A 24,990-nucleotide genomic window follows, 5' to 3' on the forward strand; every position below is an offset into this window, starting at 1 on the left:
TTTTGTTCACTAGTTCAGGCGCGTGCAAATATTTTTCTTGACGCAATGACTTTACGGTGGCGACGGCGTTCGCGATATGCGCGGCAAACGACGAGATATTAGCATTGTCTTCAGACAAACGCGGCATGCGTTTGATATTATGCAGCTCCGTAAGTACAATTTCCTCGGGGTCGCCAAATTGCCGTTCTAGCGCTTCCATAATTTCGTATGGATCCTGAACAGTGTACATGATCGATTTTACGGCCGTCCGGGCCTCGCCTTTAAGCGCGCGTCTGATTCTACTGACATTATTGACGGCACTAAACATGGGCGACGTGTCCTCGAACTCCGCTCTAAACGATATCCATTCGGTGATATCTCCGCCGAACGGGGGTAACTCAGGCGGCTTGTGATACATCGGCGGGTAGGTACCGTGTGGTACCTCTAAATATCGCGGTTGCGGTTTGCTGGCCCGGTCGGGCGCGGCGCGCGGCGCGGTCTCTTTCGGCGGCGGGATTTTTACGTTTTTACGCGCGATCTCGCGCTGTAGCGTCGCTTGTCGTTCTACCCAACTTCTAGTTCGTACCTCGGCCTCGGACTCGACACTGCCGCCGTCAGACTGCGCCTTAACTTGGGCAATCTGCAGCATTAACTTGGCAGTATCGGACTCTGCTTTGGCTACGACTAGAGCGGCTTTACGAACCTCGAGCTCTGCTAACAGCACGGTTAATTCACTATCGCGGTCCCTACTTACCGATTCGCGAACAGACCTAACTGACTCGCGAACAGACGGCGCTCGCGGCGGCGGCGCAACAACGGGTGGCACTAAAGTATTCGACCGACTGCGAACTACCACTGTATCGTTATGACGCTCGTCTGAGTGTACCGACTCATTTTCTTTCTCATCACTAGTTTTCTGGTCGCCACTGGTGCCTTTGCTCCACGTATTGGTCGCGCCGGACGTAGTATTGCCGGACGAGGGCGTAGGCGTGGGGACAGGCAGGTCCCGTTTGCGTGAGCGTAGTGATCTTCCGTCTTGCGACATCTTCTTCTTTCTTGATTTTTACGCACACAACACAACACAACACTTGACACACGCGGGGGGTCCCTAACTATATACAAATTTACCTGCCTAACGCCTATGCTCTGACGCTACCGAGCGCAGCGTCAGTGCCCCTAAGCGTGGATCCCTCGGTGCACTGAATCTCCCGCAATGGCTAAAGTGCAAGGCCTAGAGCGTTCGAAAACAGTGTGATGGTATCACCATGTGACACATGCAACTAAAGTTGCCAGGACACGTGAGTGGAGGCGAACCTACGACACTGCACGGTCCACCGGCAAGCCGGTAATGGTGGGTTACGGAAAAGGTTGGTATGGTAAGGTCTGAGCCGAAGCGAACTTCGGGGGCTCAGCGCGTTCGTTTTTCTTTGTTCTCCTGAATTAAGTATAGTTCTACTTAAAATTCAGCGCGTACTTGTTTCTTTCTTCATTCGGCAAACGAAGGACCATAATGTCGAGCGTAGTTACTGTGGGGCTCGCAGATTCCGAAGTCAGGAACTCGTACACGACGGCTGGAACGCGCTGGCTGGCTGCTGCAGATTACCTCCAGATTACCGCACCATTACCGGGGCTGTGTAGGGTGTTTAATGAAAACACATTTGTTGATTTATAAGAAAACTTTGGAGAGTGTTGGGAGGCTGGTGCCTCTGTGGCTATTGATGAGTGAGTGACAAGCATCCAGGGTGGGCGCGTATATATAGGCGCGCTCGGCGCGATCCCCACCGTGGGTACTCTAGGCCACGCCTACTCAAGGCGTGGGTGTTACGTGCAGAGTGAGAAATTGTTTTATTCAACCAATAAGCTTAGTCTATTACATATTGTTCGTAATTAAGGGAAAAGGGTATGCAATATATTGGGGAACAATTTACACTTAAAATTATACACATAACATAATAAAATTAATAAAAAATGGACACAAGTTACATAATAAAATAAACACACAAAAGTAGATTAACATAATATAAGAACGATTAAAACTAAACATGTATGATTAAAAACTAGCTATACACGACAATGAAGTTAATGCATGTGCGTAAGTTCGCAATGAGTCATGCCGTCCCTAAGCAACCGCGATTCAAACTTGTATGCGCGTCTGTAATCTAATCAACCATCGTGCGCAGAAAGCGCGAAAACCATTGGAAATCGTATTTGCGACGCTCTTTACTTTATGAGCTACATAAAACTGGTATTTTGATGTCAAGCTACTAATTAAAAGTAGACTAACGGGATAATATTGTCTTCGGTTCTTCGGATCTTTACTTGAAAATAGTTGTAATGTAGAACTAGCCTTATTATAAACCAATTTTGCATGTATAACTGGCCTTAAAATTAATAGTTTATGATGGTTCATTATTTTGTAAGTGGGTATAGTTTTTGCACAGCGTAGTTTTTCCTTAGCCCCGTTGACCACGAACGCTATAAAGGGTTCGAAACGGCGGGATGTAGTATGAATTCAATATACGCGATATAATCCGTTTCAATAGTTTTATTGCTGACTAAGGGGATGTTTATGTAAACAACATTAATGACACTGGTTTATGACGACACCAGATAATAAAAATGTTTTGCGCTCCTCTCCTCTGACAAAAGAGGAAAACCAATTACAACGAACTCCATAAAAATTTACGAGGACCATTTTTAACTCAATCGCTACAAGTAGGTATTAGGACATTCCATGAGCTGTCCCGTGCAAACACATTTTATTTCGTAATTTACCTTCCTAAATATATACAACGCTTCAAGTCGATGATTAGGAATTTTACTGGACATTTTACACATTAGAAAAAGACATAAAAATCTTAGGTATACCTACACATATTTAAATCGCGTTTGGGCGGGAGAACGGTAGAAAATTTCGTATATATAATGCTCAATGGAGACAGAATAATTATTAATGGATGTAATGACAGAAATAATTCTACTGAATTCAAATTCTTGTTGACTTAATAAGAGGAGACTGTGTGAGGCGCTTTGTCTTTTCAAAATTAATTAGAGAATATATTGCGAACATAAATGGAACAGCCAGACCACCTGCAGTTTATACGATCGTAATAAACTTGGTTAAGTAGAACCTCGCTCTTGATTGAAACTACCCATACCCATATAAAATTCGAGAGGGTGTCAGGGAAGGAACACATACTTGAGAAGGGTGTCCTTCTGAATCCCTAACAACGTTTGTCCTAAAGTTACTTGCCCTAACTGGTTTGTCCTAATGGACACATGCCCTAATGATCAATTTAGGTTAGAACTGCCACCCTCGCAAAAACGAACCGCTACCAGAAAAGTGCTAACCTACTTTTAGGTTTAGTGTTAGAACAACTGATCATTATGACAAACAATATTAGGGAATGCAAAGATAGGAGAAAAGACTTTAGGGATTCAGATATAGATCCACTTGACAACAACCAGTGGTATTTTACTCAAATGTTTCTCGCTCGTTTGGCTCATAGGTGCTCCGATCCGAGCGAGTGGTTTTTTTCATGAAATGCCATGACTAAAACGTGTAAAAATTAAATACAAAAGCTACAATTTTGCGTCTGTCCCATCTGGCACAACCTTGTGAGCGAGAAAGAAAACGCGGCATTGGGCCCGATTCGGATTTTGAAATAGACATCTATTAGACATCACCAAGATACGATAACGATATGTTTAAGATCTAACCTTTCAAATTTGACATTTGCGCGATTCTGGAGATACTGTTGAACGATTTCCACAGGATATGACTTAGAGATCCAATTCACATCTAATAGATATCTTACTCTATCTAACGTAAAAGTGACATTGGTTGCCCGAATTGCGCTGCAAAAGAGAACTAGTTGATATCTAAACTATAACGTATCTAGAATGGATCTAGTACGTGTCGTCTCTTGTGAATATCTTGAAGTTCGAATACGGCAGATTGGCGCCATGCGCTAGGCAGGGAAGAGAGAACAATCGTTAGATGGTGATAATTATGTTCATCGTAAGTACTATTAAGTATTCTATGATACAACCATGTAAAATACCCGCATAAATACATAAAAAATTACTTAGCAACACAGCCTTATTTACATAAACATAACTACAATTTTTATAAACATGTTTACCTTTGTAGTCCCGTTTTCCATTCAGAGCTTAATTAAAAGCAAATGGAGCGAATCCGCGATGAATTTCACGACGCGTACATTTACACCTGAAGGTCGCGTGTAAGAGACAGGGGGGAGCGGGGGCGGCGCGGATTAAATACCTACATTAAAGTTGTATTCGTTGTTTAAATTAAATATGCCGCCTGCGTCGTCTGTCGAGTACTTAAGCTACCCGTCTTTTATCACCCTCGTCTTAAATAGGGAAACTCTACGAATTTTGCATCCACATTATAATCGGACCAAGCTAACTCAGCACCGACTTTGACATGACAAAATGTGGAAATGCTATTAGTAAACGTCATATTTTCATAATTTGACTGGTTATACCTCCACACTTTATTTATTTATTTGTTTATTTAATCTTTATTGCACAAACGAAAAACCTTATTGTACAAAAGGCGGACTTAATGCCATAAGGCAAAGTCATCATTGCAGTTTATCATTGCAAGTTATGTTAGTCTGATTGAGAGCTAGCTTAGTCTGATTTACACCGATTTAAAGGATTAAAGTCAAATTAAGTACCTATATTAAAAACGGGTCATTTAATTTGTCAGTCTCAGGGAAAATTTTGTTATTAAAATTAAAGTCAAAGCCCACTTTGACTTACCTATTTATATATAATGATCCTTAATTGTTTTGCATACAGAAGGAATTTATTTAAAAATAGTACCTAGATATTATTCTCGTCCTCGCCAACACTGCGCTACGAGTAGTTCAAATGTCAAAGTTCACTTTAAACAAATCCCAGGCCTCGGTAACTAAACTAGCTCGGATATTTTCCTCCTAAAGAAAATCATCCAATCTTATATTCACTTTGTTCCCGCCCGCGCTTGCCTTTTGCGTCGGAACAAATGTGAAATTTCACTTTAAATAAATCCCAGACCTCGGTAACTAAGGGTATTCCACATGTCCAATTTCTTTGTCCAGTGTGTATTTTGTCTCACATTTTGCTTTAATGTGAGAGTGAGACGCAATGTAGTGAGACACATTGGACCAATATATTGGACAGATCGTCGGGTGACAAGCAAAAGTCACTAACTAACACCATTGAAATTATTGGACAATAAACCGTGTTACAAGTGTAATAAAGTGCATTGTTACTTTAATTTTTTGATTGTACTTAGTGAATTTTGCTTGTCACCCGACGAGATGGAATACCACCCTAAACTAGCTCGGATATTTTTCTCCTAAAGAAAATCATCCAATCTTATATTCACTTTGTTCCCGCCCGCGCTCGTCCTTTGCGCCGGGGCAAATGTCAAAGTTCAGTCTAATTTGCGTCAGCACAGAATTACGAAAATAGACTAGCCGTATAAAGGGATTTCGCGATTTTCGCGAAACCGTTACCTGACCGTGGCAGATTGTTGGTTTAAAACTAGAAGTTATCTGTGGAAACGAGACTTTTATAATTAGATGGATGACCTCGTGATTTTTTATTATTTTAAACTGACTAGTGATTGACCATATCCTCAAATGATGGAGACTAGAGTCCGTCTATTCTAACTTTGCACCAATTTTAACAGACCTATAAGTGATTGTCATTGAAAACGTCATGTTTTCATAGAAATTTGACATTAATGATGCGTGGCCACACTTCGTTACGGCAAATGCCATGCAGAGTTAGATTGGTCCGACTGTAAGATGAAGCTCTTTGGACTATCACAAATAAGTATGACAAATGTATTTTATGTCAAAAGTTCCAAAGTATTGATTTAAGTCTAAAAACCAACACTTTCTGCTCAAAAAGTGTTTTGCACTACGTAGTTATGGTACAAATAACTACCTACATTTAGTACTTTTTACTGGGAGTTCCTAGACTAAAGTGTCCAGGCGCGTATTGCGTATTATGGTGTACTTTCGTTTGGGCCAAATACCTTTCGCCAAATTTCACTTCCCAAGAAACTTATCGCAATAGTTTCATTTCCCAAAGGAACCTTTAGCAAAGTTACACTTCGCATATAATTTATTTGGTCAAATTATCATTTGGCAAGATTTTACTTTGTCAAATGTTATTAGGACAAAAACTTATTTAGCAAACGTTTGGTTGGACTGGAGCAAAGGGGGGGCTGGGACTTAGATTTTTTTTTGACAAAGTGGTGTCACTATTAGTGTCATAGTGACACCACTTTGTCAAAAAAAAATGTTTTTAAATGATTGTAATGTGTATAGATCACGTCAAAATAAGCATCTTTTATTGAAAAATATTTTCTCAAAAATAAAAAAATGGCCGAGTTAGACGCCTCCAAAGATTGATGTTTTAAAGGGAGCTGGGACTTTTCATCGAGAGTGGTGTCATTATGACATATATTTTAAATGATTGTAACGTATGGAACACGTCAAAATAGGATACTTTTACTGGCAAAACTTTTTTCTAATATTGAAAATGGCGGAGATAGAGCGTTTAACATAACACTTTTTAAAGGCAGGTCGGTGTAGGTACGACGACGAGCGAAGCGAGGAGGAGTGTTAGGTAGAACTGCGACCTTACAGAGCCAGAACCGACTTTTTTATAATAAAGTCCCAGCTCCCTTTATGCAAGTAAGGGGTCATCCATTAATTACGTCACACGTTTAGGGGGTGGGAGGGGGTCAAGAAAATGTGACATGTTGTGACATGGGGGAGGGGGGAGTCACAAACATTGTGATGTCATTTTAACTTCATCAGTAACCGAAAATTAATTTATATTTTTTTAATCGCTGTACAGTTAAATAATGAGATTTTGGATGTAACTTTCGTTGTGTTATAAAATTACTAATATTTATATATCAAAAATATTTTTTATTTAAAAAATAATGCCGACTTTATATTGTCGATTTAATTCAAAACAAAATTGCCTAAAATGTGACGTCACACCAGGGGGGGGGGGGGTTGCAAAATGTGACCAAGTGTGACAAGGAGGGGGGGAGGGGTAAAAAAACCTAGAAATTCGTGTGACGTAATTAATGGATGATCCCTAAGTTATGCTTAATGATATAATGATACATTTGACTAAATAATACTTGGTAAAATGAAACTTGTCCAAGTAATTATTTGCTAAATAATAACTTGCCAAAAAAGACTATTGATAACTGAAAAATTGCGATAAGTTGTTTTGCCAAAAATTTTTTTGGGAAATGATAATTTGGGAAACATAGTTTGGGATGTAATACTTTGGGAAACGTTTTTGGCCCATTCGTTAGTAAACCGCGTATTATGGATGGCTTTATCCACGTGATAAAATAATAACTGTCACTTTTTAACACCGCGGGATAGAAAGTGACGCACACCGTTTTATCACGCTGTCACGTAGACATAAACGACCATCATATCCTTACAGAATACTTAAGTAAAGGCACCGACTAATAACGAAACCAATTAAACCTTGTGCAAAAAAGCATATCAAATATCTATTTACAATCTGATTGCTATTTGATAATCTACAATCTAATGGCTATTTGCTATGTATAATTTTATTTATTTCTCTTATTAAGCTCATTTTCACGCTATTTGTAGTAATTGAAAAAGCATTTTCGGTTTTCACTTCATTTTAAGGGCGCGGCCGACCGGCAAATCGAACCGGCAATAAATAGCTCTATTAAAGGCTATTAAGAGTAATAATGAAGCATTTTGAGCAATTGACTGTAATAAGGAGGCTAATTCGAACATTCCGATATGAACATGATGTCTTTTTGTTATCATTTCGATCGTAAGTACTTACTTGTTTGTACAATGTACTTATGCCAGCGAAAGAAAAGTCTTCTAGAAATCGATTTTCGCTCATGTCGTCTCGGATATGGATGAATATGGTATATGGTATCGACGCATTCAGTGTAATGCCCTGAACACAAATATATGAGATGATCAGATGACAAGTGCGAAAGAAGTGGGGGTAGTTGCTGTGACGTCATAAAGTCGCCAGTACAATTTTTTTTTCTTTTAAACATACCATGTGGGGTACCCAATGAAAGGGCTTTGTGAGTAGATCACAAATATATAACATACTGTAACGTATACCCGAGACGACATGAACGAAACCTAACCTAAAGTCTATGCCACCGGCCTGTTCACTGGCACGAGCAGATGCACGGGCGAATGATAACAAAATCAGTTTTACAGCTAAATTTAAGTTCGAATAGGCCTGAAGGTCGTTTTTCCGATTATGCCGGTGATTTTAATGGGAACATCGATCGGGGAGCATCGTCTGATTAATTGGAAGAAGTGATAGGGACTTTTTTACTACTAAATCGTATAGGCAAGGCGGTACTTGTGTAAAAAATAATTTGAAAGGTCTCTTTTTATAGACCTGGCTAAGTAGGTTTCAGTAAGGGAGTAAGTAACTCTTTCTCCCAATTACAGTCCACATTTGAAACAAAAGTAATCCCTCGTTGTATTCCATACTTATTTACCGTACTATTTTATTCGAATCCTGCATAATTTAGTAATTGGTCTGATGGTAATCGACATAACCTGACCTATACATTTTTCCGTATATGTGTACCTGGTGATACAACAATTGCGTATCCAAATGCGGGACTCGCGGTCGCCATGTAAAGAGGCGATACGAGAACAGGTGAAAGAATTGAATGATAAGTAAATACTGATTTACTTGTCTAAGCGAGATTATATTAGAAATTGACTTGTTGTAGCTTCATTCTTTCATAACAAAGTTAATTACAAGATCTTCAGACATTTTTCCAGCGGAGTTTCCTCGCTAACATCTTATCCTCTACAAAGCGCCGAGGGATTTCCTTAACGACGTCTCAAAGGTAACTTTTAATGGCGGATGACGACCTCATAATGAATGCAGCTGCAATCCGCGTTACACAGACTAGGGTTTTATAAAGAGAATAAACGTAGACTAGACTTTTATGTGAAAGATTAGACTGTAGTAACTGTATTTAATATGAAATGGGTCTTTCTTTGTTGATAATCAATATCAAAACCTTATGTTAGGTCACCGTTTTTTTTCTATTTATGACTCGTGAGAGTCGTGAGAGATGTCGGCTAGGCTCTGTGTTTTTTTAAACATTATTTAGCTGAGTGATTTATTCTCACGTATAGGTTACCAAGACATAAGCCGTTCATGTTGTAAATGAAAATATATCTACAAGATAATTCCTACATAGATTTGGATTACCAGTGTAGGTAGTGGGATAATTCATTTTCAAAGTTTAACACAAAGAATAAATATTTCTATAGAAATCCACACTGCAGTGTTCTCCATATAACTCATCTCAAGCTTAACAGGATCTAGTTTTTTCGGCCTTTGAGGCAGGCGTTAAAAACTCCAAAGAGAATGTACCTATTGTGAGCTCGTGAATAGCTTTTATGTTTTGTGCTCCGAAGAAAAGACGCTGAAAATGTATGATGTTTGTACATTTTTAACGACGGTTTCCTTTGAACGTAATGCAGTTCATGTTCCTTTTTGATAACGTGGTATTATAAAATCTATTATGATTCCAGTTTTGTACTAGGTATGCATCCAGTTACACAGTTTTTGCTAGCTGCTTAAGCTTCAGTTCTGTTGAATTTGACACATTAGTACTCCTTGCCTTATCTTGTGATTTTCAATCGACGCAATTCGTTAGCAAAATTGTTAATGAACTCTACTTAATGTAATTTAATTTTGCGATGTGATTGAAAGTCCAATTATTGGAACTTAGAAGACACGAAGCGAGGGCATCTACATCACGTTTTTCGTGTAACCTCCAAATCGCATGCGTTTCGAATATTAACCCTGTTGGCTTTTGTCCGCCATCCTTGACTGAACAAAAGAGGTGTCGTAATGTGGAAATTACGGCCTGTATCTGACAAGGATTAATCGTTAAGTATTGAACTATTGATAGCTTTGCACGAATTCTAACCGCAGTTTTCACGTCACTGGACATGATATAAATGGGATTAATAGTATTATTTAGTGCGGTTCAAGAAATTTCAATTTTCTGCACGGATAACTAACACGTTTATAATTGAATACCGTTTATTGCGAAACGGAGCTTGACTTTATGTTTACTTTTATCGATTTTAACGCTTAATTAATGAATACTTTCTAGGCCAAGCGCGCTAGAATTTGATGTATATTTTGCGTTAGTAAAATGTTAAGATTCTGTAGACATTAATATGTAAAGCAAGATTATACAATACAATACACTACAAATACCTCAATCAAAGAAAACAATACAAAACATATCAGACATACAGGCAGAGAAGAGGACAGAGATGATCTAATACCTAGTTCTTCTATTTGTTCGTGATAAATTCTGTAACTACCGGTTCCAGCATAATGCATTTTTATACATGTTGCTAAAGTAACTTCTTCATCGGGGATGATTTATATTTCCTATGGATCTGGAAAGGAAATATTCAGTCAAAATTAGTCCCGTGAAACCACCCATAAAGCACAAGATTACACTTAGGTACATTGCACTTACCTGAGTAGATGTATCTTCAATACAATTCTGGCCTGTCGCCAACTATCCGTCGTATCTCACTGGATCCCAATCTATTAAACTGCACGAGGAACGTGCCAATACCGCCCATTCCGGGATCTCTAACGGTATTTACTTGCCTTAAACTCCTATTTTTCACCTTAATATAGCCTGATATTGACATTGATTAATAGATATAATATTGCGTTTGGTCTCAACTATTTCAGAAATCAAATAATCGTTTAGCCAGTGTAGTTTTTTTACCAGAAATAGCTGTTTATTTAACAAGTATGTACTTACAATTATGTACATAATGCTTTAATCTTACACAACAATGGTTTTCGGACTTTTGGAAGGCGTGCGCGGAGCCTAAGCCAACACTGAGTGTCATGGGACGCACGCAGAGGCAGTACCCGCCAGTAATATAGTTAGTCACTTATTATTACAGTCATTTAGTTTTATCTTATTTCATACTAAATGGATCGGCATTTTAATCGACACATCCATGACACTCAGTGTTGGCTTAGGCTCCGCGCACGCCTTCCAAAATTATGTAAAATGTATGTCAATATCGAATGCCAATGAATTGTCAAGGAATGTCAAATTATGTCAAATGTAAGGAGAGGTGCCGAAACACCAACGAAAGGATGTCAAATATAAGAAGCGAGTTTTTACTGCAAGGTTAGAAATTACAATGAATACAATATGTTGATCTTATTAATAATTACAGCTAGGTTGAGTGGGAAATTGCGATGCGTGTGCAAGATGACGCTCTACTTTTTGGGCAAAGTACAGATGCATCGTTTGCACGGAGATGTTGTTTTGGGTCAGATCAAAGTGCACATGCATAGCTGCAGAAAATGTACATCTTTGTACATAGTGGCGACTCAGAAAAGGGGCGCTAAGTTAATAACAAACAGAAGTCAGGTCGAACTATATAAGTTAAAATACATGCATGTAAAATCTAGGTAATATGTAAATCTAGAGTCAAATATAAAACAAATAAGGTTTGAGTACATTTAAACACAAATTGAATGATTTAATTATTAACTATAGGTAGGCACTTAAAGGTTCGTACTTGAGTCAAAAACCACCTCAGTCGGGGCGGTTGTATGTTTTCGCGCACTTGGTACTGGTTCACTATACACACATTCACTTTTTTCACTATCACTTGTTTCTTTTTTGTCAAGCGGTTGCTGCCGTTCCAATCTCCAGGTTCCCGTTCGGTATTTGTAGTATACGTACAAAATAATGACGAGTATGGGTATGCTGATGATTAATGATGTTCCGATGGTAATGTATTGGTATCGGTCATGAGAGGACATCTCTTCAAATCTGGATTGGGACTTAAGCAGTTGTATCTCACGATGAAGGTGTTGGAATTCTTGTTCATGCGTTTCATTATTGAATGTCATGTGAATGATTGATGTATTCAGTACATTATTTAGGGGGGATAATTCTAATAAGATATTATGAGGTTCTAAGTCAATAAGTGTTTTCTCGATATAATCTTTGTTGGCATATAGCATAAAAGTGTCACCTTTCAATACACAACCTTGACCGAGCTGAATCAGTCCGTTGTTATGAAGTGCTTTCGTCGCCAGGCCGTCTGGGCATAAAATGCGAACTAAGCATTCTTCGCAGCAGGCGAATAGCCATGTGTTTTGTTTATGCAATTTGTACCATCTGTCGGCGCAGGGTTTTGTTTCCGTGTGGCAATAGGAGTCATATTTCTTGTGATGATTTAGGATTTCTGTGTTACAAATAGATTTGCCTTGTTGTACGTCATAGATGGGATTGTTCAAGTGACATAGTAACTTTTGTTCGTTCATTTGGAGGCATGTGTTGATGTCAGTGCGTTCCATTGGGATGAACGTGTCTTGATTAATGTTAAATGCAATTAGTTCGGTTCCGGGAATGACCTGTTAGACCAGCGGTGGAACAAAAATGGGTTTTGATAACATTAAAGTTTTTTCTTTTTTGATATGTTATTGCATGCATGTTAAATAACATTTATGTAAAATATTAGAAAATTATAGGTGGAGCGTTCGGCCATATTTAAATATTTCAATTTTGCTAAATAACTATGTAAATATAAAATTAAAGTTACAAAAAACTGTAACATGTTCAATAACACTTTAATTTATTCACAATATTCGGTTTTTAGAAATCTGGAACAGCTGCTTTCTGGTGAACGTAAAAACACGAATTACTTTGTCAATAAAGAATTAAAGTAGCTGATATTGTAAAATTACGATATTATCTATCAACTTAGTATACTTGTAAAAAATTAGAAATGTAGACAATGTGCTTGTCTAGATATTGATTTCTGGTTAAGCAGTATAGCCAATATTGAATTAAAGTTTGTAGAGTTAATATTACACGGTCATAATAAAGATCTTAGTTCCCACACAAAATATTAGAAATATAAAATCACGGCGACACTAAATACTGATACGTAAGTATGCATTCCGCGCTTATATTGAGTTACATTTCAAACGCGCGGCGTTTTCGCGCGCCGCGCTGTGCGCCGTGGCAGGAGGCAGCGATCGACGGTGGCGGGCTAGCGATTAGCGCGGTGCCCGTAAAAAATACGCAAAACGTTTATAAAATTATTATCAATGGTAAATAGTTATATTGTTAATAGTAGGTACACTAATGGAAACTTACCTACACTTATTTATTTCTATATGTACTAGGGATTGCCCGCGGTTTGGTTTACGTAGAATTCGTTATCGTGTTAAGTATAGAAATAATAGATACATTTGAAAATTATTTTAGGTGCATTGTCATACAGATAACCACCCTTGTTAAAGTATTCTTCAAATTCAATAGACAGGTGTCATTTCAATATAATTTTGCGTAATTTGGCGCTTTTAGGTTATAAATGACTAGCGACATATATTTTTTGTTTAAGAGCGATATCCGATATATATATCTCCGATAATATTTACTTTATCATTTAAATCAATTTCAAACTAACGTTATTCAATATTTATCATTTTAAAGTCAATTTTACCAACCAACTGAGCTTTACGAGTATACCTACGGAAACAACTCAAAATTTGCATCAAATTAAATGCCACTCTTCTTATCCGTTTCGAACAATCAAGAGGGCCTTTACGAGCTGATGTAGTGAAAATTTTATTTAACCCTCGTCCCTTGAAACCTTCACTACGCTCGAGGTTCAACTTTACGAACCACTCGCTACGCTTGTGGTTCAATTTTAGAATGTTTCGCTTGTTTGGGTATCAATATTAGCATGATTAATCAACAAATTTTCCCCTTGTAAAACAAATAAATAAGGTAGGTGAGGTGCAGGCATATGAGGCCCGGCGGGTAACAAGGCCCAGCATTCAAAAATAGCAGTTGCTCCCTATTATTCTGAATTTGTACTTGTTGCTAAGAAGATCCACTGTCAGTGCAGGTAAAAAGGTCCAGTCCCGGGCCTTATTGAACGTATGAGATGAAATAATAGATTAAAATATTTTTAGATAATTTTGAATATTTTTAATCTCTCATTAATAAGGCCGATTTGAAGAAACTTCTATGAAATTATGACTTATAAATAACACCTTCACTGCGTGGGCTGTCCAAATCGCTGCAGACTTTTCTTGGTCTAACTCTAATAATTTTTCACTTGCTTTATTGACCTAAAGACGTTTTAAAGAATCAAAAAGTCTAATAACATTTAGACACTTATACTTTTTAAAGGCAGTAACTACTTACTTATATAGGTAACTTTTTTTATTAATACATAGGTAGTTATTTACGATAGAAGTGCGAAAAATTGAAATTTTGCAACGAATGACGAATTTTTAAACACGGCCAAAGGGAGTGTTTTAATGTGCTTATTATAGCACCGGTGTCGTAATGTAGCACCAGGGCCCTATTTCACCAACGTGACATTGTTGCTGACGTCACAGGCATCCATGGGCTACGGTTATAGCTTACCATCGGACGGGCCTTATTCCTGTTTGTCACTATCATTGTATTATTAAAAAAAAACTTTATTATATCGGCAAAAAACAGGTATCTTTCTTGTGATGTTTATGATGATAATGATGACAATTGACACAAGATTTCAAAGAACTTTCGGTAATTCATGACAGTAAATGAGTTCTGTGTCGGAATTTCGTGACAACTGTCGTATTTCTTGTGACAATTGTCCAAGTCCCAGCCCCCCCTTTGCTACAGTCCAACCCGAAAGGCACCTTAGGTCGGCGCTTACGTCATTATTACCGGCGCCCTAATACTAATGAAATGAAAATGAAATGAAAAATATTTATTTCGAGCAACTATGGACTCATACAGATTTGTTAGTAGACTTACGTTCCTAATGTTAGTACCTAATTAACTATTACAATATATATACACTGCTGGAAACATGCATTTCGCAGCAGTGTCTCATATACGGGCAGTCAAGTCTGTCCGCTATCACACACAGGATAGGGTTGGGGCTGGCCCGCACCCGGCGCACCAGGGATGTGCATCGTGCAAACTAATGCGGTGCTACGCGACGTAAGCGCCGACCGCCATATTCAACGTGGTTTGTCACATAGTACCCTGTAAAGGTATGATTCCAGGGATAAAAAATATGTTATAACGTTATCCAGCGTATAATGGAATTCATAAAAGTTTTTCTTTATAATTACTACAAGTAAATTTGTTCATATTTGCATATTATTAAAAAGGTAAATGAAAAGTAATTGAGTAATTTAATTACTAATTAATGTAATCACAATTGCAAATTACACAGAAAAATTAATTACATGTAATTAAATTTTATGTAATTAAATTACAAACATTTTAATTACATGTAATTAAATTACACGAGTAATTAATTACGCCCAACACTGGTTGGTGGCAAACAACCACACCGCTCGTCTGATGGTAAGCGGTTACCGTAGCCTAGAAAGGCCTGTGACGTCAGTAACAGTGATGTCGACAAATGTAGCACCTGTCACGTTGGTGAAATAGGGCCCAGATGTACAGTAAAAATCATGTTAAAAGATAATACTAACTGTTACGAATAAATATTTATACTGTAAAAAATTATCCCACCAAAAACATTTTCATGTAAAATGTTGCTATGACGAAACCATAAGCCTAAGACTCGCACTGTTAAAAAGTTATCAGATCTCTTGTCGAGCCAAGCTTCAAACTCTACAAGCCCCTTCACTAACTCTACACCTTAGTCAAAATATGTGGCTTGGCTGTTTTGCTACCGCCACATGGGCATAAGGTGAAAAACTTATTATAATCATTATTTTTAGGGTTCCGTACCTCAAAAGGAATAAAACTGAACCCTTATAGGATCACTCGTGTGTCTGGCTGTCCGTCTGTCACAGCCTATTTGCTCCGAAACTACTGGACTAATAAGTTGAAACTTGTCTATAACCCAAAGACATACATGTAAAGTAAATATGTAATATAAATTTAAATAAAGGGGTCACTTTTGAGATGAATGATAAATAGAAGAAAAAAAACTATATCTTTGTTATATGTATATCAAATGAAGGGGCTCATTTTAGAATTAGAATCTCAAATATAGTTTTTTCATAATTTTAAAATAAATAGTTTAGAAGTTATTTAAGAAAACAGGCAAAAAATTAACATTACCCTTATCTCCGAAACTACTGGGTCTTTTTATTATGAAAAAAATACACATATTAGCTCTTTACCTATAGATGACAGGAAAACCTATTAGAAATGTGGAGCTAAGCGTGAGCAGGCCTATGGAACTCTCTGCGCGAGCTCGGATTAATACCTACGAATCTGCTCCCGTTCACGGTAGAAAAGCAAGCCAGTTGGTTGCCACACGCGCTCACGTACGCACGTCATCGCGCGCCGCACTGTCAATTTTTATGATAGTTACACGGATGGCGGGATTCGGGAAATGAATTAGAGATGCACTAGATAAGAAATAGTAAAGATATGTGACGTTCCACGGCAAAAGGTACCATTGCCCCGACTGAATATTGGAGTGGCGATAATAATAAGCGTAAGTGCCAGCCGCCATAAGGTACCTTTTGCCGTGGAACGTCACATATCTTTACTATTTCATATCTAGTGAAGTCTAACGGCGCGATATCTTAAAGTTCGAATCGCGCGGCTAGTAGGTACCTACCTACTATTGAATTTCTTTAATTAAACATGTAATGTTTAATATGTGTGACAAATGTATAGATTTAGATATCTATCTATTTGAAATAGGTAGTAAATTTTTAATTTATTTTGGTAAATGTTTATTTTAACGACAGTAAGTTTACACCGGAAAGTGCCTACTCATTTTTGCTCTGGTTAACTTATAATTAATTACCTTTATTCATGGGGTTTCTATTATTTTTCTTTACTATGTAACATTAATCTCTATCTGGTTTTAAATTACACGAAGTTTTAAAACTAATTCTTGCTGGGATTATTGCGCGGTTTATAAAACGGCGTAAACACTGCGGTTACTGCAGGGACATATGACCTTTTAAATGACTATGTCGCAAACACTAAAGCATAATCGGAATATTAGGTATAATTTAAGATTTAGCTTTCCTTTTATTTCACTCCTCTGTTTAAGTGGGTATTTATTTATCATTTCTAAGCGTCAGCAACCCTAGCGTTGTGCCGGTGCGCGCGGTGCGGGGAGCGGCGCGTTGAAGGTCACTCCATTGTATTTTTGTGTAGGTATCAAAACGGTAGGTACTTGCGTTTTGTTTGAGAGATAAGTATCTGTTCGTAAGAACTATTGTATAATCTGTGGCGTGAGTCGGACTTAAGTACTTAGTTTTTGATCCGATCCCTACGGGTTTTTAAAAGACATTTTACTCACTTTTCACTAAAAAAACATATTGTTAAAAATTGTGTAATGTACGGAACCCTTGGAACGCGAGTCCGACTTGCACTTGGGCGGTTTTTTTATTATACATACAATAGTTCTTGTAGAAACGAAACGGCCGAGCTACATACTTTGACTAAGGTGTAGAGCTAGTGAAGTTAGGGCTTGTAGAGTTAGAAGCTTGGCAAGAGATCTGATAACTTTTTGACAGTGCGAGCCTTATGGTTTCGTCTGGGCAACATTTTACATCAAAATGTTTTTGGTGGGATTTCACTTCTTTTTGTAAGTTGCTTATGACAATCTTCCATCCCCTAATTTAAAGGGTTGGGGGTGATTTACTATTAAAAATCCTGAAATAAGTATCTGGGGGCATCTGTTACACAATGTACTTCTTACTGATTCCCCATATAAACCCTTCACCCCGTAAGGGTAAACTTTGGGGTTGAAATCTATTCTATATCCTTCCCCATAACAATACCTATCTACATACCAAATTTCAACTAAATCGGTTCAGCGATTATTGATTCCCCATACAAGATTAAACCCCCTCATCATCCCCTTAGGGATTAAATAATTCAAGTTTTTGAATTTATTTGTTGTTTGTGTACTATTAATTTGATATGTAAGATAGTTTATCTTACATATCAAATTTCAGCTTCTTAGAGGACTTCAGGAAGTACCCTAAAGGTATTGATAATCATCAAGTGAGTGAGTCAGTGACGAAATCGAAGTTTTTAGATATGAATAAAATCTAAAGTATAAGAGCTATGCAATTGATATGCTTAATAAGTCCGAGAACTTTGTTTATCTAGTATAATCCAACCCCAAGTTATGAGGGTTCCAAAAAACGACGAAGCGCTTCGAGAAAAGGTAGATAGTGCCCTTGCGCTTTGCTCGTCTTGGCGGGGGCACTGCCGTGTCCCCAGATGTTAAAACATAATAATAATAAAGCTTTATGTTTAGTGACTTTAGTTACCTACTATTTTCGCGTAAACTAGACAATTTTTATATGTTTAGTTAATAAGGCCCAAAAGAATTATTTTTAACTTATTATAAATATCCTCTTGTTGTGAAGTACCAAATATTGTTATTTGTATATGTATAACTCTTAAGTTAAAAACAATAAAATCTGTTATTGTCTACTGTCAAAATTATTATTTTTTGCGGGATTAAGTAATACCCTGCTAGTGTTCACTAAGGCCCACAATAGGACTTTTATAAAAGGTATATTTTCCAAGAGTATCGTAATATTTTTATAACTATTTTGGTATAATGAAGAAACTTCAATAAATAAGGTACCTATTTGAGTGAGTTTTTCATACTTAATATCCTGTTTATTAAAAAAAAAACATTTTAATTTAAGGTGGGCCGTATATAGGCATATACGGCCGACACGGAATATACAATAAGGTGAGGTCACTTACCTTATTGTATATTCAATATGTATACGTGTAATATTGAGCAGTTGGTTTATAATATACATAATATGATATTGACGTTGAATAGGACAGGACATGACAATAGGAACCAGAAATAGGTATAGTCGGTCAAACCAATTTGTCAGTAAATAAAAACAAAAAACTATATTCATCCTTTTCTTTTGGGTGCTAGTACTAGTGTAAGTCAAAGATAGTATGATGGTTCTCTCTATGTTTGAAATGAGACAGTCCTTTGACAAACTATGGTAAAAAATAGTTGTGAATATCATGTACATTTTTATTACAATTTCGAAATTCAAATGTTCTTCCTAATCAACTCGGCCACTAAACTAACTGATAACTTGGTATCCGATCCGCTAACTCGGCGAATGAATCGCCAATTCGCCAACTCTCCGAGCCGAATCAACGCTATCACACTGCTACTAAGGGGCTATTCATAAATTACGTCATTTCAAATTAGGGGGGGGGGGGTCTGGACATCGGATGACGGTAGCATGAAGTAGGAGGAAATGGGGTCATTTGAAGCATGATTTTTGGATGATTATAGGGGGGGGGGGTTCCAAAATCGTCAAAAATTGATGACGTAATTTATGGACAGCCCCTAAGGCCATTCAAAAATAAACCTTAATTCGAGAGCCCGAAGGTTCTTATATGACAAACAATACATTATGACTTAAAACTTTATGGGAAACAAAGGGACCCCTTTAATTTCACGTAATGTCCGCATCTAATTTATATATGTCCACAGTAAACAAACAAATGAATGATAAGAAAAGACAGACAGTGCTGTGAGCGGCAGGTGGGGCGAGGCGAGGGGCGAGGTATAGGTAGGCTATGATAGGGTCTCGGGCGCCGCGCCGGCGACACTGACGGACCAGCGCGGCGTATGTATGAATTTCGCGCCTTTTTAAATATATTTTACTATTACAATGCAAGCTACACACCGAAATTTCTTATTTTCCATAATATGGCTTCGTATATTATTTTATAGTAATAGACTTATTTTTACAGACTCTAATTCAATATTAGATATTATAGGACAAAAAACGCATATTAATTCTAAAGCATATATCTTATTCTTCTAAATTTTTAGCTTGCCTATTAACTTAAGAATTTAGATATGTTGTTGTGGATTTATTAAACTTTAATTCAATATCGACAAAATAATAAGCTAATTTGTAGTTTGACTAAGAAGCACGTTAAAAAAATTTCTAATAATTTTACATTATAAAGCGTCATACATATTATAAACGATGGAACTTAAACATTGCACTTTAATTCAATATTAAAAAATCATTACTAAAAATATATAAATACCTAATTTATATCTAACGCTCGTTCTAACTTTTCGTCATATTTTACAAATATGCTTAAAAATATGTCCCATGGCAGATAAGTATCACTTTTTCATCTTTAGAATTATCAAAACTTTTAGTGCAAAAATCCGGTCCCACTATTGGTCTATGTATGATGTTGTCACGTGATGCGTGTTGCGGGACACTTATTAATCGGTCAATTTCATATACTTCGTTATGAACGTTCGGTTAGAAATTTCATATACTTGTTTCGTGGGAAGTTATAGAATCACTCTTAAATTTAGTTCCAAGAAAGGATATCTCTATATATAGGTAGTACTGTTAAACAGTTTTATAAAACTTTCTGGGAGGGAAGTTATCAAATGGATAGGTGACTTGGGACTTTAAGTCTGTAATACAATAACTAACACGACAAGACTTTTAGACGGTATATTTACTTGTACAGACTAAATAAGTAATGAAACGCCCTTCGTTCAATGAAAATGCGCTTTTAACCTTAAAACGTAGGCTACGTACCTACGTAAAAACATTTTCTTAAGGAAATTGAATTAGTCCACTTCGTTGGATTCCTGTCTCTATAAAGAATACGTATTAATATTACTCTTTACATGAAAGTATAAATTGCCTGCCATTAATATTTTTACTTATAAAAATAATATATTTGTACCAACAGATGCTTATTATGTATGAGAGAAAGGTTCAGCGTGGGTGTGCTAAAATTGGAGTGATCGTATCTATTCCTAGAATTAACGCCAAACTTTCAAATCGGCCTTAATTGGTATGTTGGCAAATTGGACGACACCCATGCGGGTTTTGATTAGACCCTCATGTACCTACAATGTAGGTACTTAGCTTATACTAAATTAGTTGCAAACTAGTACGATTACTGTATAAGTCTACGGCCTACGCGAAAAAAGGAAACTTCTAAATAAAATAGGAAAAGTTAAGAAACAACTTAGGTACTTACATAGTTACTAGGTTTTTGTTGGATAGCTATTGTAAATTGGTTAACCCTTTGACCGCTGACGATATCAACTGACCAGCACGATTACATACTTACAGTTTACAGTCTTACACCTTCATGCATTCAAATAAGGTTTACGATAGCGCGTCGTATTTAATAGGCGTGGCGTTCGAAGGGTTATTCAAACCGGAATACCATTATGTCAGCTACGTTATTGACAACCAGCTAAACAATGAAAGCTCTGCTAAATATAAGCTGGCATAAATGTAAAAATAAAGTCGTGAGACCCAACTCTGAACTGAGCTCTGAGCTTGGTTCAAAATTGTGTATTCATTGGGCCCACATCTCTCATCTTTTAGACATCACCAAGATACGATAACGATAAGTTTAAGATCTAACCTGTCAAATTTGAAATTTGCGCGATTCTGGAGATACTGTTGAACGATTTCCACGGGATATGACTTAGAGATCCAATTCACATCTAATAGATATCTTACTCTATCTAACGTAATAGTGACGTTGGTTGCCCGAATTGCGCTGCAAAAGAGAACTAGTTGATATCTAAATTATAACGTATCTAGAATGGATCCGGTACGTGTCGTCTCTTGTGAATATCTTGAAGCTCGAATACGGCAGATTGTATCTTATGTGTATACATTTTGTGAAGTATAGTAACGACATTAATCAAATTGTTTTCTTCTTGTTACAGCAACCAGTGGGTCCGGTAGCGGGCCGGGAGGAGGCGAGGCGAGGCGGGGCGACGTGACACCGCACGCGCAGCCGCAGAGGAGGCTCATCAAAGTCGACTTTGACAACCTAGAGGTGAGCCAATCATAGTTATAGAACATCTAGCGACCTTCACCAAGGAGGAGTTTTGGCCGAAGGGTGTCAAGTTCCGGCGGTTCCGCGGCCGGCTCCCTGACACTGCGCGGTTGCGAACTGCATCGCAGCCATAACTGTGTGTTTTTAGTTTTAAGATATATTTTGTAATAATATGTATGCTAGTTTTAAGGTATTTATCTATGGGCCAATAGTTGCCTGAATATAAATATTTTCATTTCATTTCATTTCATAGTTATAGAACTAAAAGGTAGTCTAGCCTTATCCCAAACTTTTCTCCATGGGTTCATTTTTCTCGCTTGTTACGCCGAAATGCATTAGTTTAAAACTAATGTAGGGTAATTCGCCACTGGCTACTGTTAGTAATTGGCTAATTGGCCACCCTAAACTGAAAATGAATTCTTTTCATCAATAAACAGAATTCATTTTAGTATAAGGCGGCTAGTTATTGAAGGCTGGCCAGTTATTGAAACCTTATACTAAAATGAATTATGTTTATAGGTGAATAGAATTCATTTTTAGTTTAGGGTGGCCAATTACTAACAGTGGCCAGTTCCTGGCGAATTACCCTATGGTGGTCGGCGTCAGCGTCGAGCGTGCGTTTCGTGGCCCTAGAATTACTCTTTACTGAACCAATAATAATATCTAGAGGCTATACGTCCATATTTTGTGACCAAATAATTTACAGAGCCCCTGTCAAAAGATGTTACAAATATGGTAATTCTTATCTTATCACACAAAAAACTTTACATTGAACCCATGAAGCAAAGAGAATTTGAAATAGGGGAATATAGTCTAAGTAAATTATGTAGTCAGTACATTTACAGCCATCCTTACAGACTACATAATTTACTTTGACAATATTCCTCTAGTCTAAATTCTCTTTGCCTTGAAGTGCCTCAGGTTATACGGGTGAATTTCGTTTACCGTGAAATATACATTCATTCATTTTATGCTTTCTTCCTGCAACTCAACTTTTCGTTCAGAAACATTTGTCACCCAAACCCTTATCTTTTCGTCCTCAAATCATTAATCATGTAAGGCTTTATACATTCAAATTTAAAGAGGCGTGAAAACATGTACTACTTACTTACCCATATAGTATCCGTAAAAACGTACAGGGGGGCTACCGCGAAAGTCAAAATTCGCAAATTGCGGGGATCTTTCTCTTTTACTCCAATGAAGGCTTTATTAGAGTGACAGAGAAAGATGCACGCAATTTGCGAACTTTATAGCCCAGAATATCAACCCGTGAACGTTGAACCGTTTATCAAGTGAACACGAGTAAGGGGCACGCACGAGGTCCTTTGGGACCTCTAAGTTTGATTGTTATGACGACCGGTCTGGCCTAGTGGATAGTGACCCTGTCTGCTAAGCCGATGGTCCTGGGTTCGAATCCCAGTAAGGGCATTTATTTGTGTGATGAACACTAATATTTGTTCCTGAGTCATGGTTGTTTTCTATGTATATAAGTATGTATTTATCTATACAAGTATGTATATCGTCGCCTAGTACCCATAGTACAAGCTTTGCTTAGTTTGGGGCTAGGTTTGATCTGTGTAAGATGTCCCCTAATATTTATTTATTATTTATTTATTTATTTATGGAACACACCAAAATGAGGTTGCCATTTCTAGGCATATTTGTTGTAGGTAGTTTTTTTGTTTCCCAATTCCTAGTGTTTCCTGATTTTATTTATTTATCTAATATGTTTTTGTTTCTGACATAACATAACTACGAGTATGTCAGTATGCTGAAATGATTAAGTAAGTAGGTAGGTACTCATTTGTATCTACATCGAAGAGAGTTTTTGCCAAACCTAATCAAGTTGATGTAAAAAATAGATTAGATTCGTCAACGCCACCCACGCCACGCGTCATATGTCATGATCTAAATTAGATTTCGCGCAATCTATGAGTTCCAGAGTAGCAGAACTTTTTTTGTTGGTAATAACATTATAATATTAAAAGTAAAGGTAAACCTAGAAATAAAATAAAAACACAAACTGTTGGTAATTAATTGACACAAAAAATATTACGTACATATTTAAATTAGGGTAATTGTTACAATAAGCAGGTATTTGTATTTATCTTAAGATGCCTGCAAATCTATATTTAATTTTACGATTCGACCCGTGCTTGTAATATTTTGGAAGAGATTACCGCCGTATACGAGTATTAGATAAAAACTTTTCTAAGCACAATCAGCAGCAGATGTACGAATACGTACGTAAATGAAATTGTGTGAACCCATAGAATTTACCCTTACAAAATCTTACATTATCCTTACCGCGAGTTAGACACTGACATATTCGCTAAACTAACTGACAATGCATCTCCCTTGTACTGGCGTTGGTGCAAGGGAGATGCACTGCGTTTGAGTTGACGCAGTCGCTAGCGTTTAAGGCCGCGTAAAACTCATGGTGAGGGAAAATCTTACATGGTTGCCTCTGATATTACGTACATAAACCGTAAAGTTATCGACATAGCTCGCACAGTTGTATCGGCTAGTCCTTTGTATCGGAAACCGATTCCGCAGCCCGTAAAACCAGCGTTGCTCGCTATTGATTCAAAACGTCCAGACGTCTGGACGATATGCTTTTGTTTGACAACTTTGTATTGTTTTGCATGGGATGCCGGGCTCTTAAACGGAATACATGAACTTCAATGTTTTGGTGATGTTTTGCGATGTTATAAGCAGTTGCGTAGCTATAGGCGTGGGCGAAGTGGGCTGTCGCCTAGGCCTCGCGCCCCAAAGGGGGCCTCGCGCGATTCCCCTTCGGGCACAGTGAAAGAAAAAGGCCTCGCAGATGCGACTTCGCCCACGGCTAGATTAGTTCACGCTACGCCACTGGCTTTAAGGATGAGTTATAATCTATTTGTTAAGAAATGATGATACTGTTTGTCTCAGAGGGCCTACCGCCAACGTCGAGAAATCGGACATAGTTACCTATGTCTGAAGATAACGATTTTTGATCTATCGATGTTGGCGGTAGGCCCCCCTGCGTAGTCGGACTAAGCTAACTATGC

General features: G+C 37.6%; 1 protein-coding gene across 4 annotated transcripts in view; it reads left to right on the forward strand.

The window, feature by feature from the left end:
- The window catches only part of LOC134790434 (protein spire), a 271,608-nt gene that overhangs the window by 224,368 nt on the left and 22,250 nt on the right, over positions 1–24,990 (forward strand). For all 4 annotated transcript variants that reach the window (XM_063761214.1, XM_063761215.1, XM_063761217.1 and 1 more), the window contains one exon: positions 21,831–21,943. In XM_063761214.1, the coding sequence (XP_063617284.1) occupies positions 21,831–21,943 (113 nt within the window). The remainder of the gene's footprint in view (positions 1–21,830; positions 21,944–24,990) is intronic.

This window comes from Cydia splendana, chromosome 5 (genome assembly GCF_910591565.1).
Source record: "Cydia splendana chromosome 5, ilCydSple1.2, whole genome shotgun sequence".
Classification (NCBI taxonomy): Eukaryota; Metazoa; Arthropoda; class Insecta; order Lepidoptera; family Tortricidae; genus Cydia; species Cydia splendana.